The sequence below is a fragment of the Bombyx mandarina genome, chromosome 19 (genome assembly GCF_030267445.1).
Source record: "Bombyx mandarina strain Sakado chromosome 19, ASM3026744v2".
Taxonomy (NCBI): Eukaryota; Metazoa; Arthropoda; class Insecta; order Lepidoptera; family Bombycidae; genus Bombyx; species Bombyx mandarina.
The window spans coordinates 8,998,333-9,024,733 of NC_143225.1; the positions used below are offsets into that span (position 1 = coordinate 8,998,333).

The window sequence follows — 26,401 nt, forward strand, 5'->3', positions numbered from 1 at the left end:
ACAAAGATTTCAAGACTGATCAATATTTACGTAAATTGTCTATGTATTTTTTTGTCTAGCAAGAATCTCACGGGATGAAGTAGGTAAAGTGGAGTGTGGACTGTAGGGCAATCAAAATTCGCCATTTTTACTTTAGTGAAGGGAGGTTTATAAAATTGTCAGGCTGGAGGACGAAGAATATTTTGTAAAAAGTGTGTCTTTAGATTTAATTTTTAGTAGCGGAAACTATTATTTGAAAAAGTTTTAGTATAATAGTGTGGTTTTATTTATTACTAACGTTTGTATGTAGTGCTACTTCCCCATCGTAAATTTGCTCGTTGGTGTTTCGCTTTAGCTAATTCGATGGCTATGATATCCAAGTTTTAATCTTAACGCGTCGCTCGACAATTTCCACTCGGGTAATATCGAGAAAGTGAGGCGACGCCTTTAGAAATGAGCAGGCCTCAGGGCGGACGCATTCAAGTCCCGGATGACCTTAGAGAGATCTTATTGGAGTTTACTATAAGTTATCTGCTGGAGCAGCCTGGGGACGTGATCAACTACGCGGTCGAGTTCTTCACAAGGTTACAAAACAACAGGACGACGACCATCGTACGGGGTCCTGTCGCCGGCACACCTGATGAGTCCATAATATCAGACGAAGAAGGTACACATTTTGTATATTTCGTAGATGGTATCTTGCGTCAAGATATTTATTGTGGAAACTACATCTACACACTATTAAGACCGTTTTCGTCAACCGTTGCATCTTTACGAACAGTAATTTGTTTCGCTAGTGAGGGCCATAAATGTTTCATTGAAACTGCAAGTGGGAAGATTAAAAACGTCGTATTTTTAATAAAATAAATATAAAATAGTAGTTCTCAGTTAATTTTAATTGATCACTGGCCTAATTTCTAACAAATTATAAACTAGGAGAGGAAATAGATTGTCATAAAATTATTTTTTTCACATCCAGTGCTTAGAACCGTGTTATTTTGCAAGGTATTTGTTCAGTTGCATTTTTAGATAATTAGCATTTTATTAACATTATTTATTATTAATAATTTGTTGAATGTGTTACTCTGAACTACTCTAATATAGAAAAATAAATACATCAACCTTTAATAGTTATAATAAAATAAGTGTAATGATATTATTTTACCAAAAATTTCTAATTCTATAATGGTTAAAATGCAAGCAACTGTTCATAAATAAAAAGTAAAAGAAGAATTGGTTTTAAAAAATATATTTTTTTTATAAGAAGTAACCTTAAAATGAAATATAAAAAACACAACTATAATTACACTGTGTCATTTTTGTCTTTAATAAATTTCTTTTGGGCCAGAAGCATGCTTCCTACGATAATAGCCATCTGACTTTGGCAATATGCCATTACAACTTTGCTCGTAAAATACTATTACAATACTGTTAAGGGATAACATTTGGTTGCCAATTGATAAATAAAATACATAACAATAATATGTTTAATTTAAATTAAGAGCTTTACTACATTCTTATAAAACTAAGAAAAAAGTGGTTTGCAGTCTCCATAGGAGCTTGTCCATAGTACTTAAGATTTTTAATCACAAAATTAGATGGAAAGGTCCATATTTTATGTTGAAAAGCTGGATAGCTGCTATTACTATGTAATTGGAATTTCAAGCTCAGTACAAAAAAAATGTTGCACATTGATTGATACATCTGGTCCAAAACTGAAATACACAGTAAAAAAGGGAGAGTGATAATTTATAACATTACTCATAGTACTTATATAGTAGGTAGTAGGGCATATTGTGTAATCTCATATATTGCATATCTGTTGCACTCAAGTCCACTTAGATGGGCTCGCAGCCCCCTTAATATTGTGCAGTTACTGCAGGCCTTGCACAACGAAAATGCTGTTGCCAATTTATGACTGGTAACATTGAATTCTTACTTGCATTCTAAAAATTACAGTCAGAACATTCCAAAATATAAAATTGACACTTGGCCTAAATAGACAAGATAGTAAATAGTTTCAACTTCGAAGCCTTGCCATGATGAGGATACTAGAGACACTAGAGAATGGGTTATCCCCTGTGTAGTGGAAGATACTGGGAATGGATAATACCGCAAAAGTAGAATTAATTGCATATGCCTGAAGCCTTGTCTTTTGAATAATAGACACAATATCAGCAAGACTAAAACCGTAAAACACAACCTAACTAATAAAAAATTTGACATCATATAAAATGTAATTAAATGGGTGTGTTTGTAAGTTGTTTTTGAATGTCTATTTTACTGTGTATCAAACTGTGATTTCTTGTCATATCTACTACAACTGAGCTTAATTATATGTATAGGAGAAAAAAGTAAACATGTTTTTAAATCATAAAATATTGCACTTAATACTGTGTGGTACAGTTCTCTTTAACTATCAAAGTTATTGAGGCACAATGATTGAAGAAGGCATATATTCTTCCTGTCGTCAAGCAGCAAAAACACCTTTAGTATCAAGGTAAACTTGAACGCATTGAAATGTTAAATAATTTATTAAATAAAGTAATTTTCACATTTTGTGTACATAAAGCTAGTATCACAGTATACATTATCATTGAGTGACCACTAACAAGCTTGTAAGAATTCAACAGACTAATGCAAGTGTTTAAAAAAAGTTGTTTGTGGAGTTATAAATTCAGTATGTTTACTACATGTTCATCGTATTTGTGAGTTTGTTTTTTCGACGCTTTGAAGTTGTGTGTTGATGAGTTTGGATTATTTTTCGAAGCCCGCGGATCGCTTCGGCGCCGTGAATCGAAACAGATGTTGGAATTTTTATGTATGTTTTACTTATTATTAGCTATGTAGGTAACGACAGGTAACACGGTACAAAGCATAATGAACTGATCAGGTGTTGTTAATTAGTCCTTGAGCAATTGTACGCTTGCTTTAGCGTGTGCTTTAAAAAAAATCCTATAATACTGTTAGCATGTATCTTTAAGTACCTTTAAGACCTATTCTTTGGATTGAAATGTGGTAGATAAAATTAGAGACATACCCAGTGACTCATTTTGAAAAATTACGTTTTGTCGCTTAATCTACTTTGACTAAGATCAAGTATAGCCATTATCTTATTCAATAGCAGCTAGTCGTAAACACCTTTGTTGTGATGTCATCTACTCTTTTATCAGAGTAATATATTGCCTGTAAAATCTAAGATAGCTTACTAGATTGATCCTCTTATATGCTTATAAAAATCGACAATGATGTCATTTTTTTGCTAAAAAACACAATGTTAGATCTATTCAAATTTACATTAATTCCGAGATGTAGAGATATCATGCAACTCGGCAACAATGGCACAATAATATTGAATAGTGTGAAATGTTTTAATATTACACATTGTTATCTGGAAAACCTTGATACTGTAAATTAGCTAATGTTTCTCTGAAAGCATGTTTTTTTTTACTCTTTTAAAATTATTAATAGCAAAGGAATCCTTTTGAAAGAAACATGCAGCTACTTCGAAGTTAATGTTGTGATGCAATTTGTCAAGAGGCTCACTGCAAGACGTGAATTTTAAACGAATGATTGACAATTCCTACTTTCTCTTTGCAACATATCAATAAACAGGCGTCGTTCGTATGTCGGTTAAACATAAGTAGAGTTACATGCAATCGATTTTCAACCAAGATTAATAATTCACTTGTGAAAAGATTAGCCTAGATATAAAACCAGTTTATCGAAGCGATACCAATTACTCTTAAATATTATATAGCTTTAAACAAACTTTAAACTTACAGTAATTATAATTCTTAATAACAGAAGCATAAAACCGCTTTTATATGAATTCGCGTTTAGAATTTTTCAAATGGGCTCGACCACTAAACTTTTTTTTATTTATTATTTGTATATACAAAGTATCAACTATATGTTTGAATTAGAAGGGCTGAAATAGTTATTATCTCTAACTTCGAAAATTCGGAGTAAAAATTACGCAGCTCTGACATTTCTAGCGATTTGATGAAATGATACAGTCGCGCGAGGCTGCATGCGTATTATCTTGTACTTATTCAAGAATTTCGTAGCTTCGATGCATTTATCTCATTGACGTAAATTGTCGTCATGAGAACTCATACGTAACAGTCATCCATCATTGATAGCCGGTCCTTACATTTACGTGCATCAGATAATTGGAATGCCTAAAGTGATTGCGGTGAATCGAATACTTAAACAAGACTTGTCAAAATAACACCGTGTATCCCAAAATACCGTTAATTAACTTAATTCGGTGTAATAAAATCAAATCTTCATGCTGATGTCTACTACATTCTATATACGTAATAAACTATATAGGTGTTTTATAGAGAATTAAAAATATAGTTTGTTGATTGGAAAATCATTTAGTTTTTTATGCGAATACATCAAACAATCGCTAAGCAATAAACCATGTAGACAATTGTAGACCGATGGCTGATTTGAATTTAGTATTTTTGAAAAAGATATTATAGTTTATCCTTACTGGATTTTTTAAATTTAGTATTTGTAGGTATTTTATAGTTAAAGCTAAACCATCGTTATAAACATATTTATGTTGGTATAACAGAGCCGCCAGTGGCGCGCTTTAACAATCGGCGCAAATCCGTTTTCGCCGAGACTTATGACCCCGAAGAGGATGATTCTGACGAAGGAGCCCCTGCCGTGTTCCCCAAGTCGGACGCACAGAGAGCCCGTCTCGCTGAGGCGGTCCGGGGCATACTGCTGTTCCGTTCTCTTGACGCGCAGCAAATGCAGCAGGTCAGTTCTTCAAGAGCATTATCTAATTCTATTCTTATATGTACGATATTTGCGCTGTTCAACCTTTAAATAATATTATTGCATGGTATCAGTAGTTATAAATATTTTATGAAGGGTTATTTTGATAATATCCTGAAAAGCACCCCACGCTTTTTTTTTTACAATAAAATCATTTTTTCTTACACTATTTTTAAATCAAATTTATTATAATTTATTTTCTATTTTTTAGTTGGATTTTCTATAAAATCGTATTTTGTTAGTTTTTTTTAAACTATTATTTAATTTTCATTGTTTAGTTGAATTTAAATTTTTTTAATATTGAATTGTCATCGGTACTTAATAAGTGTACCAAATTTCAAGTTAATCTGACGTTTTGAAGGGGGTCAAAATCATGTTCAAATATTCCGTTACATACTAACATACATACGTCTGAAGCTAATAAAAGCGTATTTAAAAAAAAACATATTTGGAGGAATCACAAAATTAATTCCGTCAGTCACGTTGAAATAAGGTCTAAGTTTCAATGATATAAAATGACATTTACCCTAACGCTTCAATACGCCCTACCATAAATAGTTACGCAATTTCTAGTTTTATTTTTATTTTTATTAAAGCCTTGTGACTTGCAAGTCCCATTTTGGGTCAAAAAATATAATTAGGCAAAGGAAAAGAAGCTTTACTGTTTAATGTAAATTGTTTGAAATGTCATATGACAATATGATTCATCTTCCACGTAAGGTTCTGGATGCGATGTTCGAAAAGAGATCCGAGCCCGGCGAGTACGTAATCAGACAGGGCGATGACGGCGACAACTTCTACGTCATCGAGAACGGCGTTTTCGACGTCCTGGTCACCGGAGACGACCGCGTCGAAAAGGTTAGTGCACTTTTACTACATACACACAGCTTCATTAACACGTTGACTGCCATGTAGTTCCCGGGAGCCCCACGTGGCGCACTGAAGTAATTGTTTATTATTCTAATAAATAGATATATGCTATTTCACTCTCTGTCTCGCTCTCTTCGTTCCTGGTCATTTAACAAACTATAGACGTGTTTTGTCGTGCTCCATTTTTATTATAAACTAGCTGACCCGGCAGATTTTGTAGTATCTCAATCGATAAATGAAAGACCAAAAATTTTGTATAAAATAAACATAACACAAACAAAAGGAATCCGTTCGACGGGGGACACATTAAAGGAAAAACAAAATTAATTCCGAGTATTTTTATATTTATCTAACTTTTAAACCTTCTATGGACTTCCACAAATAATTCAAGACCAAAATTACAAATCGGTCCAGCCGTTCTCGAGTTTTAGCGAGACTAACGAATAGCAATTCATTTTTATATACATATAGATAGATATGAAGTTATTACAATAAACTAAATGCCCAGAACCAGTGTATTTTCAATCAGACAATATTCCTATTGTATTAAAGGTTCAATATTAAACAGTAATTATGTCGATTTCTTATTAAGGCGCCGGAATATCTACTAGACTCTGGAAAAGACGAATCCGAAAATTCTGAGTATCAATCTATTTCTAAGAGATCTAAAAGACTAAAACATACATTAACTAACAAAAGTAGGCAAAGTTAGGCAATCCAGACGCTTAGTAACAGAAATCGACATAATTATTTGAATGCGCTGCGTAGGGCACCGGTGACCTACATGGAAGTCAACGTGTTAATATGAGTTCCGTTGTCAAGGTAACCAATTTGTATGTACAAATTACTATTAATAATATTACTAAACTATTTTAATTTTCAAATACTTTGAATTTTGGTTTGAAACAAAATTAGCGGCTACAGAAGGTCGTTAAAATGCTCCAAATATTTGTGAAAACCAATTTGAATATGTTTAGTTAATCCAAGAAGTCAACTATGAACTAAATTGGAATAGTCTCAACTAAACATGTGTGCCTAGTTTGAAACTAATCGTGTGTTAGTTGGTTATAAGTTATATTCGCCCTTTTTTTAGAACATTCTGATTTCATACGTTGATAACCGAATTAATGTGAAAATTTATTTTACGCTATGATTGGATAGATTAGGCCGAAACATCTGTTCAATTTTACAGATGACTTTAACAGATTTTTATGAATACGCCAAAGTGAGGCGGTCCAGACGTGTAATTCTTGGGTTATTCTAACATAACGTTATAGCGTATTTTAGTAATTATAATATGATTTATCTGTGAGTCGACTGCCTGAGAACACTGAACATGTGTGAGGGTATGACGCACGCACGACGACATCTCGCAATTTTCGGCCTAGAGACGTCATAGTATTACGAAACCTGTCATTTTATTATGTTCCCGAGTGAAAAACTTCACGAAATTGCTAGTGCTGTGGCATTTTCTGTTTGTAGAAAGCTACAGCTGGTCCGTAGCATGAATTTTCTCGTCTAATAATAGAGTGCGATACGCATAACTGCCGAATTTGAGGAGCTATTAATATAATGATAGCCGTCGAAATTCACGATGCCTACTCCGTCATGACATTTAATTAGCCGCCATGAATAAATATAGGAATGTTGAATATTGAAACTGGATTATTGGATTATGGATTCGAGTCTTGGACTTCGGTATTCATTAATTATTACTTTTCCAAATTATATTTTTTTATGTAACGAAAGTAATGTCTGTTTGTTTGTTAGTAATCGATGCGTTTCTTATTAGATGAAATTGATAGTGTATATTTATAAAACTAGATATAAATATTATATAAGTTTAATAAATATTTAAAGGTAGATGACGCGAAAAACTTAAAAGAAAACCAGTGACTGGAATCACTCACCACTAGGTAGGCCGTAAACATAGTCGCAGTTAGTCGTATTGTTTTTTTTTCTATCTAACTTCGACAAAGACTGGGCGTCCAAACAAAGAGTTGGAAAGACTGTGTGTAAAGGAAGATTGCGAGTGCAAAGATGATGTATGATAGGCCTAAATGGATAAAGAGGACATGCTACACAAACCCTACATAGTGAGATGAGGGCAAGAAGATTTATCTACTTATCTTTCTCTACTACGCCCTCTAATTCTTACCTGAGTGCTAATTTAGAACGTGTTCTAAGTCTACATGAGTTAGTGCTATCGACTTGCCGCAAATTCTAATGTAACTAAGACATCCGTCTAAAATGTAGGTAGGTGTCGATGGAGGCATTCGCTTTGTGGTGTAAGACTCCAGTATCCATTTAAAACCAGGTGGACTGTGAGCTCGCACACCCATCTGTAATAAAAAAGTAATGACAGATAAATCGGAAACTCGTTAGCCTACAGAAAGAAAAAAAAAACTATTGTAAGAAAAACAATAGAACTAGGTAGGTATAAGAGTAAGAGGCAGTGTAAGAGGGTATGTTTTAAAAATATTAAAATATCAGAAATGTCGAAAACTTCACATAGTCACGGATTGATGGGAGTCCGTAAAATATATCTAATCTATTTCAATGTGTACATATTTCAATCGCTACCGAATCCTGAAGAAAAAAAACGTACATTTACATTGTCTCGTAGGTGGTCCACACATACGAAGGTTCCGGTTCGTTTGGCGAACTGGCCCTGATGTACAACATGCCGCGGGCGGCATCTGTACGGGCCCAGACCGCCGGCGCTCTGTGGGCCATGGACCGCCACACGTTCCGCCGCATCCTGCTCAAGAGCGCATTCAAGAAACGCAAGCTGTACGAGGAGCTCCTCGACAAAGTGCCGATGCTGAAGGCGCTGCAGGTACGTTGCGCACAACGATGATTATCTTCCTTAAAACTTGTGTAAGGTAAACCGTTCTCGAAGTGGAAAAGTCGACCAGAGACAGCTTTACGTATGGTGCAGCGGTATCAGGGGGCTCCACTTTGACAAGGCGGCACGAAAACCCTCTTGTCGTGGCTGCCAGTAATTACATACCTGATCCGTTGGGGTATCCGAATGGTAAACAGTCGACGTCGCCCTATACACGTCATGACGGATCCTCCCGATCCCTTAACAGTGCTTTTAGGTATCTCAAGCACCGGTCACCTCGCCGATCCGTTCGCTTGCGACGAAGAGCTCTACGAGTAAATTAACCCACAGACACAGCCCACTGAGTTTCTCGCCGGATCTTCTCAGTGGGTCGCGGTTCCGATCCGATGGTAGATTCTGCGAAGCACTGCTCTTGCTAGGGCCAGTGTTAACAACACTCCCGGTTTGAGCCCCGTGAGCTCACCTACTAGCTCGATGAATCTAGAATAACCTCTCGAGGTTACTAGAATACTCCTCGACACTGTCAATGAATTAATACATTTTGACCGCGCGCTTACTAGAGGGCGCTAGGATAATGATTGCACACGGGCACTACATGGGCTAAGAACGCCTTTCAAGTCGACGCGCTAACGCTAAAGCAGATTTACTGTACTATAATACAAAAATATAGAAAACCGTGAACAAAAGTGTCAGCGGATTTTAAAGATTTTATAAATCTTCCTTCCATAAATTTGTCTTCCATATTTGATATCCTCTGTGGCTCGTAACGTTGAGTTGACGATTTCTAATTGTTCCCTGAATATTTCTGACTTGTGTTATTAACCAATAACCAATGCAAAGACAATAATAATTTAATATAAAAACAATAATAAAATAAGACAACGCTGTATTTATAAACATTAACAAAAGCAAAACATTAACTGTCCCCTTCACACACATAAGCTAGACCGCGCGAGAGAGAGATGGGCAGAATTTTCATGACGCGCATACAGTGCGACGTCACGCCGCGCGCTTATTCACAAACACTACACAAGCGCAACGTGTAAATGTGTTGAACGCGAGCTACATGATGGGAGGAGTGGGGGTGTTAGGTTTTATTTTTGTTACGGGATTTCTTGATTCGGTCGCCGCGCTCAAAGCCCGCGATAAAAGCTATGCAATAGCTTTAAAAAAAATGTTTTTTACGACAAGCGTGGTTACCGTCACCCTACATAAAGGACGAGTCGTCGAGCTAAATCTTTGCGAACTATTGATGCCTTCTACATCAAACTCGTTTATCAATTATAATATCTAGCTAATTAAGTGACTTTGACGTAGCCGTTCACGATTTATGGATAATATTGAACAGGAACAGGAATAAAACATTAACGAAATTAAATATTTTTATAGGCATTATTTCTTACACAACACCCGAACGTACCAATAGTATTTTATATACATACTGAAATCGATGACACGCTCAGACGAAATGTACCGCCAAAACATACGGCGATGTGCAAAAACAAACAATAACAGGTAAATAGATAACCGCAAGTGAAAAACACATCAAACATTTGTTTCAACAAATAAGCTACCACTTCCAATTTAATCTTTCGCATTGTAAAGCAAAGTATTCAACAAATAATAAAATAAAGTTGTGGAGATATGCGCGTCTCGCAAACTTCTGCGCCGCACCTTCAATTCATTTTCATTGGAAAACAAAAATTTATCGTTAAACTATACGTAACGCCTACAATAAATGAGGCAGTCAGCGCAAAAGTGGCCTAAACTTATCATAGTTAGTATGGAGATAATGAGCTTGGAATTTACTTTTGCACTGCTTCGTAGGCAAAACCATTTACAAAGCCATCTGTTATGTATGAGTGAGACCATGGATAGGCCCGTTTTGCATCACAAGTAATGTTATAAATAAATTGCTTTTTTTTTTCCTACCTAAGCTGAGAGCCTTGAGAGGCTATATCAGCGTAACCTTAATTAGTAGGTGAGCTCACGGGGCTCAAGCCTGACGACGTTGCTAACACGAACCCTAGCAAGAGCCGTGCTTTGCAGAATCTACCACCGGATCGGAAACGCGACCCACTGAGAAGATCCGGTGAGAATCTCAGTGGGCTGTGTCTAAGTGTTGTAATAAATTGCAATATTTAAGCAAGAATATGAAAAATTATGGGTTAGGCCACTTTTGCGCTGACAGCTTCGAATATGAAAGTTTTGATAACTCACAGCTCGCTCGCAGTGGCCCGTGTAAATTTAATATCAACTAAAGAAAAAAATAATGACAAGCCATCTCCCCTTGTTCTTTCTGAACGTCTATAATTAAACGAACAAAGCGAACTAACTACACATGAGAACAGTCAATAAGCCGAGTGTGGCGCGGAACCCCAACGTTTTTCCACTAGAGCGAACGAATGCTCATCGTCCCGAAAACATTACCTGACCAGTTTCGTTACTCGACAACTTATCAATCAATAATAACCGAACCCTTCAAGCCGCCTTCACGATTCTTTACAGACAATTTACATTAACCTTCTTTTTAAGAGCAAACTTTAAGTTTTATACTCGGATAACCCACTGAGTTTCTCGTCGAATTTTCTCAGTGGGTCGCTTTTCCGATCCGGTGGTAGATTCTGCGAAGCTTTTTTTTTCCTGCCTAAGCTGGTAGCCTTAAGAAGCTATTCCAGCGTAACTTTAACTAGTAGGTGTGCTCACGGGGCTCAAACCTGACGACGTTGCTAACACGAACCCTAGCGCGAGCCGTGCTTCGCAGAATCTACCACCGGATCGGAAACGCGACCCACTGAGAAGATCCGGCGAGAAACTCGGTGGGCTAATCTGCGAAGCACTGCTCTTGATAGGGTCAGTGTTAGCATCACTCCGTTTCGAGCCCCGTGAGCTCACCTACTAGTTAAGGTTACGCTGAAATAGCCTCTCAAGGGTATCCAGCTTAGGTAGGGAAAGAAAACTCGGATTTTTCAATAGCAAAAGGTTTCGTTTATTCCAAATTAGAATGGGTCGTCGTCTTCACATACCAATTGAAACGGAAACTCAGAAATAAACGCTCGTTAAACGTTTTGAAATAGTAGGTCTAGACGCCTAGTGCGATCGTAAAGGCAACGCAGTCGATAGTTTCAAAGAAAGGTGCGCCCAACAAGCAGCTAACCTTGTCACGTTCCCAATGTGTTTATAACACGTATCCATTCCGTATCATAAACTGTGGTTGTGGAACTATACTGAACATTGCGTATCTATCTATACATTCCATCGAGCTGCCAGAAAGATACGTGTGTATAATTACATAAATATACAACAAAGTTCACATATAATAAAGTACCCGGTATTTCGGCGCTGTTGGAAGCGGCGCTCGGCGATTTTACTCTCATAAAAAAATGTGAAATACGTTGGTAAGAACACGTTAAATAATAGTTTGTGTGATGTCTATAGCCGCGAAAGTTTAAAACAAATCGTTTGTATAATATTAACTTTTGATCATAATTATAACTAACGCGATTTTATCTTCACTAATGGTCCTCGCAGTGGTCGAAATTCGACTATAATGTATTGAAATTAAAAGTTTAAATATTATTATGGTTCTATTGTCAAACGCTATTATACTTCTGGAATATAATTACAGATATTAATATATTATATGTAATACAGACTTCGCCAAGACTACACTATAGATAAATAATATTAAAGACCCAAAAATATTAATCTATTCTCAATTTGACCACAAACTTTAAAGAATAACAAAAGTTTCACAATTGACAATTCACAAAGAGTATATTTATACGTATGTGTTGTGTCAAATACATGGTAGTGTGTGTAATGTTTATTGATTTAATGTATAATTAATGCATAATTTTTAAAAAAGATTAGCATTCTGCACTTCTCTATGTGGGCAATTTCATACTCTTCCGACCGCGCAATTTTCGTAAAAAGGGGTACAAACTTTTTGCTTCACGTATTAATATATAGATACTGTCCTATCAACGTTGTAGACTGATTTAACGGCAAAGTACAGGTACGATAAAGCCACTATATAAAAAGGTAATTACTTAATACTTACGCTATTGAAACGAAAATAAAAGCAAACACTATTTTCATAGTGAAAATCGATCTCACTATGAAATCTACATTTCATTAATAACTGTGTATGATGAAAATATTTCGTAATCTCATACCGCAAACGTACAATCCGACAATATTCAATGACAATCGAAAGTTATAAGAAGCAATTGAATGATGATAAGTAGACGATAAAAATTGAAAATATGTAATAGATCGGCCGCGTCACATGATATCGTGTATGTTTATAACGATAGCTTATCAGTTAATACTGATTTAAGCTAAGATTACGGTTGATAAGGGACGCGTTGGCCGGTGCATTGTAATAGCCAATTGAGGCAGCTCGTTCAAAGTACATATTTGAACTAGATTATTTGCAAGTTTTAGTATTTTTGTTGAGCAAATATGTGAACGTGGTATTCGTAAAATAAACTCAAATACACATTGTAGCGGAAGCCAAAAAGTACTTATAACATTTTTATTGACACTATCGTAAGCTAGGCGAAGAGTCGTACAAATACTATATGTGAATATTTTTTTTTAATAAATTATTTGTAATGACGTTGAACCGTACCATTAAGTATATGTCATATTAAACTCTCCCAATCTTAAAATAACTCAAAAATCAAAATCGAGTCCAACAGTGGTCAGCTAGGAATACAGTGTAGACGGGCCTATTAGCATCGATCTAGAAAACGATAAACAGTAGTGATGATAAATCTGTATAACACTGAAAGAATGACGATCGAAAAATTTACGAATGTGACACATGGTCACCCAACTACACAATAAAATAACTCGTAATTGCAGCTTCAGCCATTGATTGACCCGTGGCATTACCGGTTTGCACGACGATTATAACCGATCACTACAAGCTGACCTTAAAACAAATCATCTTAAAAAAAAACGAATACTATTGCGTTTCGTTTTCCCAAAAAAAAAAACTTTCATAACCTTGAGTTTGAAATTAACCGATTCAATAACAAAAACAAAATTTTTCGATGAAAACAGGTTAGCGGAAGGCGTCCTTAATAAAATTAAGAATCTTTGTGATGATAATATTTGAATAGAAAATTCACCTGTGTCAATAAAACTAAACTGTTTGTTTCTGATACATAGTGCTCATGTATGCTATTAATAGTGCTTGATTCGATTACTTCAATGCAAACAGGAAAAGTACAGGTCAATTGTAGGACGAACTCTAATTGGGTCATTGAAATCGCCGACTAAATAATATATAAGTAAATTACTTTAATTGTATTATGTGACGCTGTAAGTGATAAGAACTCTAATGTAAAAGTAATATTACATGTTTCGTAATAGTAACGTTTTAATTAAGTTTTAATTTTCGTATTCTTGATTAGGACAAAATGCTATTAGCTGTTTTCAATTAAATAACTTGAAATTATTGTAAGCTATGTAGATAGATACCTTAGTACTTATTAATAACCTACCAAACTCAAATTAGCAAATTGTTCATTATAAATATACCTTTTACTATATATTTAGATGTATACGCGTGTGCATAATTGGCAAAATTTAACGATTACAATTCGAAAAAGTCCCGTTAGCAAGGTCCTAGTAATGAAAGAATGCACACAATTAGACAAATCGCTTACTGAATATCACAGATACACACAATGATGTGCTGAATTTTTTTTTTATTGCTCTGAAGGCCTATCTGGTGTTAAGTGGTTACCAGAGCCCATAGATATCAGCAATGTAAATGCCGCTACCACCACCCACCTTGAGACATGAGTTCTGAATATCAGTTTTACAGTACAACGCCTGCCACACCCTTCAAACCGAAACACATTATTACTGCTTGACGGCAGAAATAGGCAGGGTGGGTATTACCTACCCGTGCACACTCACAAGAGGTCCTACCACCCGTAAAATAATCGAATGCAAAAATTTGGTTTACGTAATTGGCTTTTCTGAAATAATTTAATATATAGATGTATATTCAGTATCGCCATCTTACGAGGTTTTATTTATTTATTAATCATTGGCATGAGGCTACTCTATCGCGTTGACTGGCAACTAAATTATTCCTTACTTTGTAAAGTGTATTTATAATAAATGCGCGTGACTATGTACAGCATATTCCGTCTTTAGATGTTTGGAGTTGACTGAAGAAACACAATTCAACAATTCGTAGATCATAACTCTGTTTTTAAAGCAATAATAAAGGCGTAAGAGCATTTATCATATTTCGGATTGGCGTTATAATATGTACTCGTTGGAATTGTCAACTTGTCCAACATTGGCCTTAACGTGAAAGGTATTGTCTAGAATCCGCGAAAAGGTGCACATGTTTTTTCTCTACAACTCACTCACTGACTTGACGACCTTTAATAGAACTTACTAGCTCGTTATCGCATTGTTCAAACCAGTATTTTTTTTAAACTACAGTCATACTATTTACACAGCTCTAGCTTCGGGGTATCTGTCAATGTTAAGAAATGTTAATTAATTGCAAACGTCTCCTGATCGTGGGATTGTTTTTACCTTTGTGAATTTTAAACAGCATCTGATAGGTTTTCTTTAGTAATTAAAATGATTTTTAACCGACTTCAAAAAAGGATAAGGTTCTCAATTCGACTGTATGTTTTTTTATGTTTGTTACCTCATAACTTTTGAAGGGATGAATTGATTTTGATTATTCTTTTTTATTAGAAAGCTGACGCTTCCCGTGTGGTCCTATTTCAATTTAGTCCAGTTCTGATAGTGGTATCCGTGAGAAAACCATACAAGTCTTAAATTTGCATTAAGTACGTGCGCGACAAATAGGTGAATAACTCAATATCACGCCAACCGATTTCGATGATTATAGTTTTTAGTGTATACTAGCTGACCCGGCAGACTTCATAGTGCCTCAATCGAAAAATAAAAGACCTAAACTTTTGTATAAAATAAACTTAAAACAAACAAAAGGAATCCGTCCGACGGGGGGACACATCAAACGAAAAACAAAATTATTATTTTAATTTAGTTCCGAGCATTTTCATATTTATCTACCTTTTAAACCTTCTCTGGACTTCCACAAATAATTCAAGACCAAAATTAGCCAAATCGGTTCAGCCGTTCTCGAGTTTTAGCGAGACTAACGAACAGCAATTCATTTATAGAAGATGAAGAAATTTGTTTTGGAATATCTTTTTTTCTCTATTTAAAGTCGGTTTTTGTTAAAGCATGTCTATTTATAATTATATGTTTTTTTTTGTTATAGCCGTACGAGCGCGCTAATTTGGCCGATGCCCTGCTGCCGCGGACTCTGGTGGAAGGCGAGCTGATCATCCGCCAAGGGGACACGGCCGACGGCATGTATTTTGTCGAGGACGGCTCCGTCAGCATCCGGATCACGCGCGACGACGGCAACGAGCACGAAATCAAACGCCTCGGTATGTCGACACACTCACCCGTGGTCTTGTATCAATATTACATATTCTATATCACGAGATTGTGAATTTATTCGTTCAACAAAGATTTAATTGATGAACACCGTTCCTTAATATATATTTTTTACTTTAAGTTATACTAGGTGTCACGTTCGTGCTCGACTTCTGCGAGTGTACCATCTCGCAGAAGGAGGCGGCGGGGCGGGTGAGACAAAGCTCTCCTCACTACCACGAAATCCGCCGCCGCCGAGCAGGGGGTCGGGACCGGGGTCCCATCCGTGACCCGGCCCCCTAAGAGCTTCGGACTTCACCCGTTTTATGCGGGGAAGGACCCAGCCGTGGGGTGGGGTGCTTTACACCACGCCCGTAAACTAGGAAGCCGGGTGGTGGTAGACCATGTTCCCCCGGCCGCTCCGCGGGAAGGTGCAGCGTGGCGCCATCAAGGTGGGCTCCCGGTACGGCGGGATGGATGTAATATGCTTTGCGTAAACCCTGTCCCGCCATCTAAATAACTTCGACTGGGCTCCGGTCCGGTCCAGTGTAAGGTGCCGGCTGTGAGCGGCAGGAGTTTTTAGTGAGGTTCAACTCCCACACACCCCACCCGCTGCGCGGATGGGGATCCGGCGATTTTCCCCTGTGGAAAAAAAAGGGGTCACGTTCAACGTCAACATTCAATATATATTATATATTTCTAGTTTTAGGCATTAAAACTGTAATCCAAGGACTAAGCACTGATCATTACAGCTCGCGTCTGATTTATTTCACGTGCACGAAAAAGACATGAGTTGTCTGTTGTCGTTTTGTTGTTTAAATATCGTTGCAACACTAGAGTGGGGTGTCCTTGAATGTATATATAAGAAATCATTGCCATTATTATGTCATATTTTATTTCACTTTGTTATTTAGTACATTTTATTTATAGATTAAAGTAAAAGTTTCTAAAATCTCTTTCTAAAACATGTATAGAACATACACGCTTCCCCTATAACATGATCTTAACCCGAACATGAGTGGAATTATCTCGAAACAGTGCTTTTAAAAACATAACATTTCACGGTGAAATTGGACACACGATCAAATATAAATATATAATACACAAAGCTTGTTAACTCGACGGTACATCCTGCTTGATGGAGAAAATTGAATTTCCTGCGAACGTCGCCTCGCGGAGGTTGCTAATTATATTCCTGTATTGTGTAGGCACTCTCGGCCCGATATATAAGATATTGTACGTCAGTAATATATACCGGTATAACATTATAATACGGTTGAAATTGTCTATGTATTTATTATTAGATTAATGAATATTGTCTCGCCCCATGCTTAGTGCTTTGAACTTTTATCGAACCCCACCGATGCTATTACGTCAACGCCGTCTTCGACCTTGATATTTACAAGTCAGATGTTCCTACTCTTAAAACCTAAATGCATGATTGCTTCACGGCAATTATAGTTAAGACTGTGGTACTACATGCTCGCCAGTACTTGAGATTAGAATGAAACTAAAAAGTTCGGTTGAAAAATAACTGTAAGAAGACTGGGAAAATCATATAAGATCCTCTAATCTCACATCAGTTCAAAGGGATTTCAAAGGAAGCTTTTTTTTGAAAATTGTATTTTTTTTAAATGAAACTTCTAATGCAACTTCCAACAAGGTTGCGTTAAACGTTTAACGCTACTATGGAATAGAAAGAGACAGGTCGAGAGTGAATGTGCGACAATCGAACGCATGCGTTTAGTATACCTGTTACAGGCCAGGGCGAGCGTTAGCAAACGTGTAGCATCCCATATTTTAATGAAATATTTAAAAATATATATAAATATTTATTTTTCTATATATAATTTAATTGTTGAAGATGTCGCATCTCTTATACACAACATTCCCTGTTACAAGAGCAATCTGATTTAAGGATGAAAAATGAAGAAAACCACAATACTACACATCGAAAAAGAAGTTTCACTTCATTCACGGGCACCAAGTTGCACGCGCACCGTTTTTTTTATTTTATTTATATGACTTAAACGGTGAGACGTGGTTCACGGCGATGACATGAGTTTTAAGTCTCAATTTTACAGGACATTGGCTATTCGGCCCTCTCTTAAAACCGAAACGCATCATGACCGAAATAGGCAGGATGATGGTATCTACCCGTGCGGGTTCACGAGATACCCCCTACCACTAGTAATTACCCAAATTATAGCATTTGAAGGTCTGATTCTTATTACCTTTCACCCCCAGTCATTCATAAACATTTGTGAAATATGTGTTTCATTAGAAGAATTGGTAACTACCTGCCTGTGGGATGCGAACACCGGCACAGTCTCATCGCTCGATACGAATACACCGAAAGTCTTATCCTTTAGGCCTCGGTGACGTCAAGACTGTGTTAATAATGCACTGCTTTTGAAAATCGTCAACATCTCTAATTGATTCTTGACAATAATAAGCTTCCCTTCACAAAACAAATAAGCTGTAGCTGCTTTAAATATTGTACAACCTTAACGCACATAAAATTCTAATTCATTTATACCTAATCAGTCGATCTACAACCTAAGAAAATACACTGCGTGACAATTTAAATACAAACAGTCTCAAGCTCAATACGTCATATAGTTTTATCCGCATAACAGGAAAATTGTGGTCACCTTCACAATTAAAACGTACGGGCGCGCCGCCCGGTAGATCGACCAATGACGGCCCAGTTTTATTTATACTTCATTACTTCAAATTTTTTTTTATCAATTTCAATGGGAAACGAATTGGTAACAAATTTATCCAGAAACAATTTTGCTTTCCGAGAATACTATAATAATAAACAATTTTACAATTTAAAAGGTTCCAAACAAGCGATTCGCATTGATCAATGAATGGTATTGAAAATAAAACCTATTTGCATTTTTTTCTGAGTCTTAAAAATAAATTTGTGAAAGCCGGAATCTAATTTCTGAATCCACTGTCTCTGTTGATTAAATTTGTTGCGGGAGGGATACAATTACTAAAGCATTTCCCTCGGGAACCCTGAGCTAAATGTACGTGCTTGTAACGTAATAACTCTGTGGTCGTATGACGTAGGAACTAATTATTGACCAACTGATAATAAAAAAAATATATAGTACGTATTACGCTATTCTTATTAACGATCGCATCATCTAGTGATTCGATTGTGTTTTTTTTTGTTGAGTTTATTTTTTCTTGGATTTCTCGCATCGATGACAAAAAAGCGCTAACTTAAGGTCGTTAGGTATCTAGTAACTTATTAGGGAGGCACTACAATACGTAATATTATAATTGGTAAAAGTGACCAGAAGTAGTGGGGGTTCGAACGGCGACTGCCAATGCCGAGCAGTTTCGCTTTGCGACAGGTAAAGCCAAATTTAATTAGTCGTGACCTAAAGGATAAGACGCCCGGTGCATTCGTATCGGGCGATGCGGTTGTGCCAGTGTTCGAATCTCGCAGACAGGTACTAATTTGTTTAATCAAATATGTACTTATTAAATGATCACGAATGACTTCCACGGTGAAGGAATAACATCGTGTAATAAAAATCAAACCCGCCAAAAATTATAATTTGTGTAATTAATGGTGGTGGGGCGTCTTGTGAGTCCACACGAGGTAGGTACCTGGCTTATTTCTTCGGTGAAGAAGTAATGCATTTCGGTTTGAAGGTTAGGGCAGCCGTTGTGTGAAAACAGAGACCTTAGACTAAACTCATGTCTCAAACTGGGAAACGTTATTTACGTTCTTGTTTGGACTCTGTTAATCACTTAACACCAGGTTGGACCGTGAGCTCGTCCATCTATATAATCAATTAAAAAAACTATTAACAGCTAGTACCTAGTACCACTGTGACACCTGATGAAGACAAGTATCAATTAATACCGATAATGTGTTTAGCATTTTAAGTTCCAGATAATCTTTTTCCGGATTTTTTTTTATTCAGTTTCTAAAAAAACTTACTTTACAATTGTAATATTTCGGCTTGGTATTGGTATCAGCGGTTGGCCATATGTATATGTCCATCTGTATTTTATGACGATAACAAGACTAACTAAATTATATATTTTAAATATTTGACAGAGAAGACTTTTCAAATATTTATTTATTTCTTAAACTTTATGCACAAGAGTATAGTGCCGGATTTAATGTCTAAGGCATTCTCTACGAGTCAACTAAAAGACCTGTTTTAGGTGCGTTCTTCATTGAGAAAAAGAGAAAAAGTAAAATATTAAATACATTTACATATTCTTATACATATATAATTGTATATATATTTATATAACAATATTAATATATAGTAATAATAGATAATAATATAACACATTCATCAGACATGAAAAATAAAAATATGGTATATTTTGCACAGGAACTACCCACAAATATGTGTTTAATATAAATTTTAAGATTTAAATCTTTGCTTAATATTCTTTTTTTTTTACTAAATTCAAACCCAAAAACCTATAATAAAAAAATTACAAAAACTCGTCAGTTTAATAATATTTTATTATCATTTAATATTATTTCTTTGAACCAAAGAATGAAATATATGAATGTAATATTTTTTTTTTTTGTTTGCAACAGGCAAAGGTGATTACTTCGGAGAGCTGGCCTTGGTCACCCACAAGCCGCGTGCCGCTTCTGTTTACGCTATTGGCGCTACCAAGGTGGCGTGTAAGTATTATACAGCTGTTTATTTATTTGAACGGAGTTCGATAACCACGATCACGGTCGATTTTAGGAAATCACGTGTGACGTAGATTAAAAATAAAATTGTGATCGCATTTAAAAAAAATAGAAAGACACGTAGTCTTTGATTTTAAAAAGGCATACACAGAAGGTGGCGCCGCTGACGATTAGATACAGTGCCCTTGGTAATACAATAAAATAATCATATTAATTGTGGGACTCGTCACGGCTGTGAGTTTTTATACTCGACGATTTGATACGTTTTGGCGATTAATTTACCAAAATCGTTAATATTCTTTTTACCTAATAAAAGTCTATGCCAATATTTCATAATAGCAGGAGTGGTCTTTGTGAATGCGTATGAAAATAATATATAAACCTACTGAGTTTCACAGTTTGAATCCCTCCATAACAAAAAAAAAATGTTTTCATAATTGTTTAAAATCTCAATCTTCTTAAGATATAACTTACGTTTTTATTTAAATCCAAAACAATACATTATATTTTTACGTACATCATAGTAATTAGAACTTCCTTGTATTTACGAGAAACATCTTTATGTTCGCATGGTTACACGTGAAACTGTTTTTTTTATTGTTTACCGCGTATTCTTCCTCTCGTCTTTATATATATTATATACACAAGGAAGACGTCATGTATTACTATGGGTGACGTCATTTATATTGTGAAGTGACTAGGTTCCGGGAATATTTTTTCCTGAGGGAGACTATTACGATTACTCTTAGGTATTAATAATGCGCGGGCGCGCGGGTGGTCACCAATGCGGTGGACCAACCAAATTAAAACTGCAGTGAGAGGTCCCCTAAATAAGTGCAGTAGAATGGCCTCGAGCAGGGAGAGATGGCGGGACATCGTGAGACGCATCAAGTCTGCCTTTTTCAAAACTAAGTGACGAAAAGAAGATTAATAATACCTCATGATGAATAAAAAACAGTTTGCTCATCTCATCAAAATACTAATCGTTTATGTATTTATCCAATCCACAATGTAAAGCTAACCGCGTTAGGCTCGCGTCAGTTGAATTTTTAATATCACATGTCTAATGTTCGTGATACTATGTATGAATAGTGACGTCACTGCCGGTCACTGTCCGTCTTAAATTAACCCATATATTTAATATATAAAATATTTAATAATAATAATTATACAAAGAAACAGATATTTATATGAATAATAATAATAATAAGAACCGTCATCACGTAGACTATACATTAGACACTGTATAGCCATCATACTATTAGACTATACATAAATAATAAAAATCTTACGTTACGGACCCGCTCCCTCCGCATCGTCCCATACGTCACCACTAACGTATGCACCGTTCTCGTTTCAGTCTTGGATGTCGAGACGTTTGAGCGCCTCCTCGGTCCGTGCATGGAGATCATGAAGCGCAACATCGACGACTACGAGGAGCAGCTCGTCAAGTTGTTTGGGGACAAGAGCAACCTCACCGACGTGCGATGAACGGCCGACGCGCGAACACGCAACCTCCTATCTTCCACGCAACGTAAATCTTCCCGCCTTCACACACACAGCCCCTGCCCAACGCGCAACGACTAAATCGGAATATAACGTCTTTTCGCATTAAAAAAGTGTACGATTTCCAAAAATATTCGAAATTGAGCTAATATGTTTAACGGTAGGCAGCGGCTTGGCTCTGCCCCTGGCATTGCTGAAGTCCATGGGCGACGGTAACCACTCACCCACCTGATGGTGGGCCGTATGCTCGTCTGCCTACGAGGGCAATAAAAAAAACCGGAATCATTTGGTGTTTTTGGCAGTAGTTTTCTAAATACTGTCAAAAGTTACTACTTACTATTAACAAAATTAAAACATAATTTTTTCTTACTTTAAAAGACAGATAATGTAACTGGTACAGAATAAAAAATAAATGTTGCAAAGATTAAATATAAAAAGATCACATGTTAAACCTTTAAAACACTCCTGTAAAATTAGTAAGTTTCGAGATTATACTGTTTTAATGCGAGAAGACGATATGTGCTCTTTGATAACTTGACGTTCTAGAAGTTTCGTCTCCGACTTCTCCTTACAAATGAGGCCGTGAGAGTCTTAATGTTATTTGATAACTCGACGTTCTAGATGTTTCGTCTCCATCCGTCATTCGAATGAAGCCGTGAGAGTAGAACTAAACAATAGCTTACAGTATGTAGGTAACAGCGGTTTTCATAATTTAATCAGTGATGAATATAATAAAAATTAGCCTTAGATTTTTTTATATTCTCGTGCGTCACCTATTGTTTCCAATAAACATTTAAAGCGTTGCTGAAATAGTTGAAGTAAATATTGAAAAGAAATAATTTTATATACCTACCCAACAAGTTAGTAACCGGTTGTTTTTCTCGAAGTGTATTGAAAAAAAATTGGGGTCGTTTGTCCGCTAAAATTATTTTTGGTGTCGCAAAAAATGACATTATCAGCTTTTTTTTTATAAAATAAAACGCGTTTTTTTTTTTATTTCGATTGACATATATACCGATTTAGTCGTTGTATACATATACATATACATATATATTATTTTGTTCAATTAATGATCGGACAATACGGTGTACAATATAAATAGTTTTGAAATCGCAAACAGTAACACTTATGGGTTTTGTGAATGTAAGTAATGAATACAAATAAAATAAAAATGACATAAAAATTTTAACGAAAATGTTTTTTTAGGAATTTTAACTTATAAATGTTGTCTACACTATAAAGCAACAAGTTTACAGTGCACCGTATTGTTCGATTGTGAATTTTTAAATAAGTTGTGCTGTTTCGAAAATATTACATGTCGTTTTTAATAAAAGAAAAGAAATAAGATTAAGGTTTTGTTTGTTTATTGTATATACACAATGTATCATGTCGAGACAGCATAAGCTTAATAATCCCTTAAAATGGCGTGTGAGTCAGCGAGCGACCGGTGCGGTCCCGACACGCAAACAAAAACTTATGCTTACAATAAACATACTAAAAATATTATTATTATCGAAACAGTAACGCATGTTCTTTGGGCGTGCCTACCGCATAACTCAACCGCTTGGCGAACACGAGATTATCGACTTATTTGCTCATTAATAAAATATAAAAATCGTTTCGAAATCAGTTCCACGATTTGTCGTTTGATCTCAAATAAAAAAAAAAAACCATCGAAAATAATTATACATACCTATATTATTATTTCAAACGGATTAAGTTTTACTGATATAGTAAAATTGCTGTGGCATAACACATGTGACATAATCGCGGATCGAATTCAAATGGCTACTTATTTATTTGACAGAGAAAACACATTGTGTTCGGTCGAACGTCGCGCGCTATTGTAATGAATCTACGCTTATTTTAGATAGAAAACGTTAGATATTTATATATTTGTAAGTCGCACGGACATAGACGGACTGCGTATGAAACGAAATAACAAAGGATGTGCTCATTCTAGGTGCCATATACATGAATACATGCAAGTCACAATCGTTTAGTTTAATAGAGTCGTAACAGTTATCGGATTTATCGATATTTCGTTTAGTACGATGTCTTGGGAATGTCGGAAGTTTACTTAATGGAAGAGTAAGGGTAAAGAGCGCTAGTTGTAATATCATAAAATATATATCGATATATATACAGAACGATAATGTGCGACGTTCAACTTTATTTCTAATAACCGCGAACCCTATTATAGAAATTCGATACATTTAATTGACGCAGGCTTATATCGAGCCACATATGTACACATACAAAATATTTATTTATTTCTCTTAGGTAATGTGTGTAGTTAATTTTAGTGATTAGATTAAATCTTTTCACGATACATGTTTTGTTTTTATAGTTATTTTAATATTAACCCTGACGATTTCTTACGATGTATGTTGTTTACCGAGTGCTGCCATGCTAATGCCGTTTTGAATTTATTAATGGTGTTTTGTTGACTAATTATTGTAAACACATGCCGGAGCACATAACATACTTTGATTAATGAGAAAACGTATTTGTTATTATTAAAAACATCATGTATTTTATAGATTATTTTATTTCGCATAGTATTTCTAATATTGTTTGGTATTAATTTTGTTATCAACAAGGAATTGTTTTGTGTTATCATTGAATTTTTTTAATATTTAATTTATATTTTTATTGGTTCTTCTTCTGTTGTAGAGAGTTCCTATTGTTTTGTTTGCTCTTTGACAATATGAAAAGTTAGATCTGAGGTTTGTCAAACACCGGAAACACCGCTGTGACCGACACACGGCTCAACCATCGAATACGTTAAGGCGATGACGTCAACTTTATGACATCCCTACCAATGTTTTGGAGCGAAAGAACTTTGCATGGCGCCTACAACCGTCAGGTAGAAATACCCCCGCAGTATTATTTATTTAGAACTTCCTCTAATTTCATTTGTAACATCAGCCAAAGTCGGTGAACGCGATAACGTACGTTAACGGCTAAATATTTAAGTCTATATTTAAATATTGTAGTAGTTAGTTCTTTGTCGTTTCTTATTGTAATTTTAATATTGGTAGATTAGGAAAATTTTAAAGGACCGTAGTCGAAATCGGGCATAGGCGTTTTGACGGTGTCTCGCCTTGTTAGAAAAATGTACAAATTGATTTCAGATGCCATAGAAGTTTTAGTAGTTTTATTTATTCTACAAGTTTGATTTTCGTTTTTAGATTTAGCACTGCACTATTCCGGTGTCCCAACTGTTGCTTACATTATTTGTATATTAGTTGTAACCATCGCTTTACAGTTGACTAACGTGTTTTTTTTTTTTTTTTTGTGACTAAAGCTTCCGTTGTTCTAAACGACAAGTTATTTTGTTGTTGTAATGAAACACTCTGTCCTCCGTCGCTCTGTTCACTACAAGTGCCTCTTCCTTAAGTCGAACAAACCCAACTATTTATTCCCTCGCACACTTATGTACTTTGTAATGTATTCACGGTGTTGTATGACCTAATGCCTTTTTAGTGTGAGATTTTGAAATGTGTTGTGAACTATTCGTATTTTGAAACGCTAAAATGTTTAATTAATTAGTTGAAACGGCTAAATTTGTTTACCTTGCAACTATTGTGTGAATGAATGGTGAATCTTTCGAATTTAATCAGCTCGCGTTGCCCTATAATTGAAATGTTGTTTTTTTTATTGCGTGTGATTGGTGTTTATATAATATCTTACATTAATATTATGTGAGGTATCGATATATCCGTGTGTAACGTGTGTTTATTACGTTGTACAGGTGAGGGGCGCCACGTGTTCACCGCCGTAATGTCTGTGTGTCCCCATTTCATTGAACCCAGTAGTTATTAGTATTGTGCAATAATAATAATTATAATAATAATAAAATATTATTACTGTCTATGTATGTAGTTTGCAGTATCAAATATTTAAAATTGTATTTGTGGAAGTATTAAAAGTAATTTAAAAAAAAAGTAAACTTAGTATTGTGAGGTACGTTTTATTCATGTATGTCAAAAATACAAGCTTAACGGTGTTTTAGTATTCAATTATTATTTTTTTATTGTCGCGTGTAGCACAAATTGGATGTGTTTAATGAAATTTAATGATTCTGTTTGTCTTCCACGGGACGCACAGAAGTTTCGATACCAATACCAACAAAAAAAACATTTACGAAGCGTTGATAAAGCGCTAACGTAATTAATTAAGCAATCTCTGGCATACTGATTTAAAAAAATATAATTCGATACGCTTAAACGTAGCGTGATTCATTTGAATAC

The 26,401-nt window shown here is 35.6% G+C and overlaps 1 protein-coding gene across 1 annotated transcript; it reads left to right on the top strand.

Annotated features, from left to right (window-relative positions):
• Pka-R2 (cAMP-dependent protein kinase type II regulatory subunit) lies at nucleotides 1-26,401 on the top strand. The gene is made up of 8 exons (XM_089735305.1): nucleotides 1-646; nucleotides 4,568-4,758; nucleotides 5,497-5,634; nucleotides 8,273-8,485; nucleotides 15,789-15,960; nucleotides 20,538-20,627; nucleotides 22,000-22,173; nucleotides 25,903-26,401. The coding sequence occupies exons 1-7, from the start codon at nucleotides 433-435 to the stop codon at nucleotides 22,128-22,130; spliced, it is 1,149 nt and encodes a 382-aa protein (XP_089591431.1). The 5' UTR covers nucleotides 1-432; the 3' UTR covers nucleotides 22,131-22,173; nucleotides 25,903-26,401.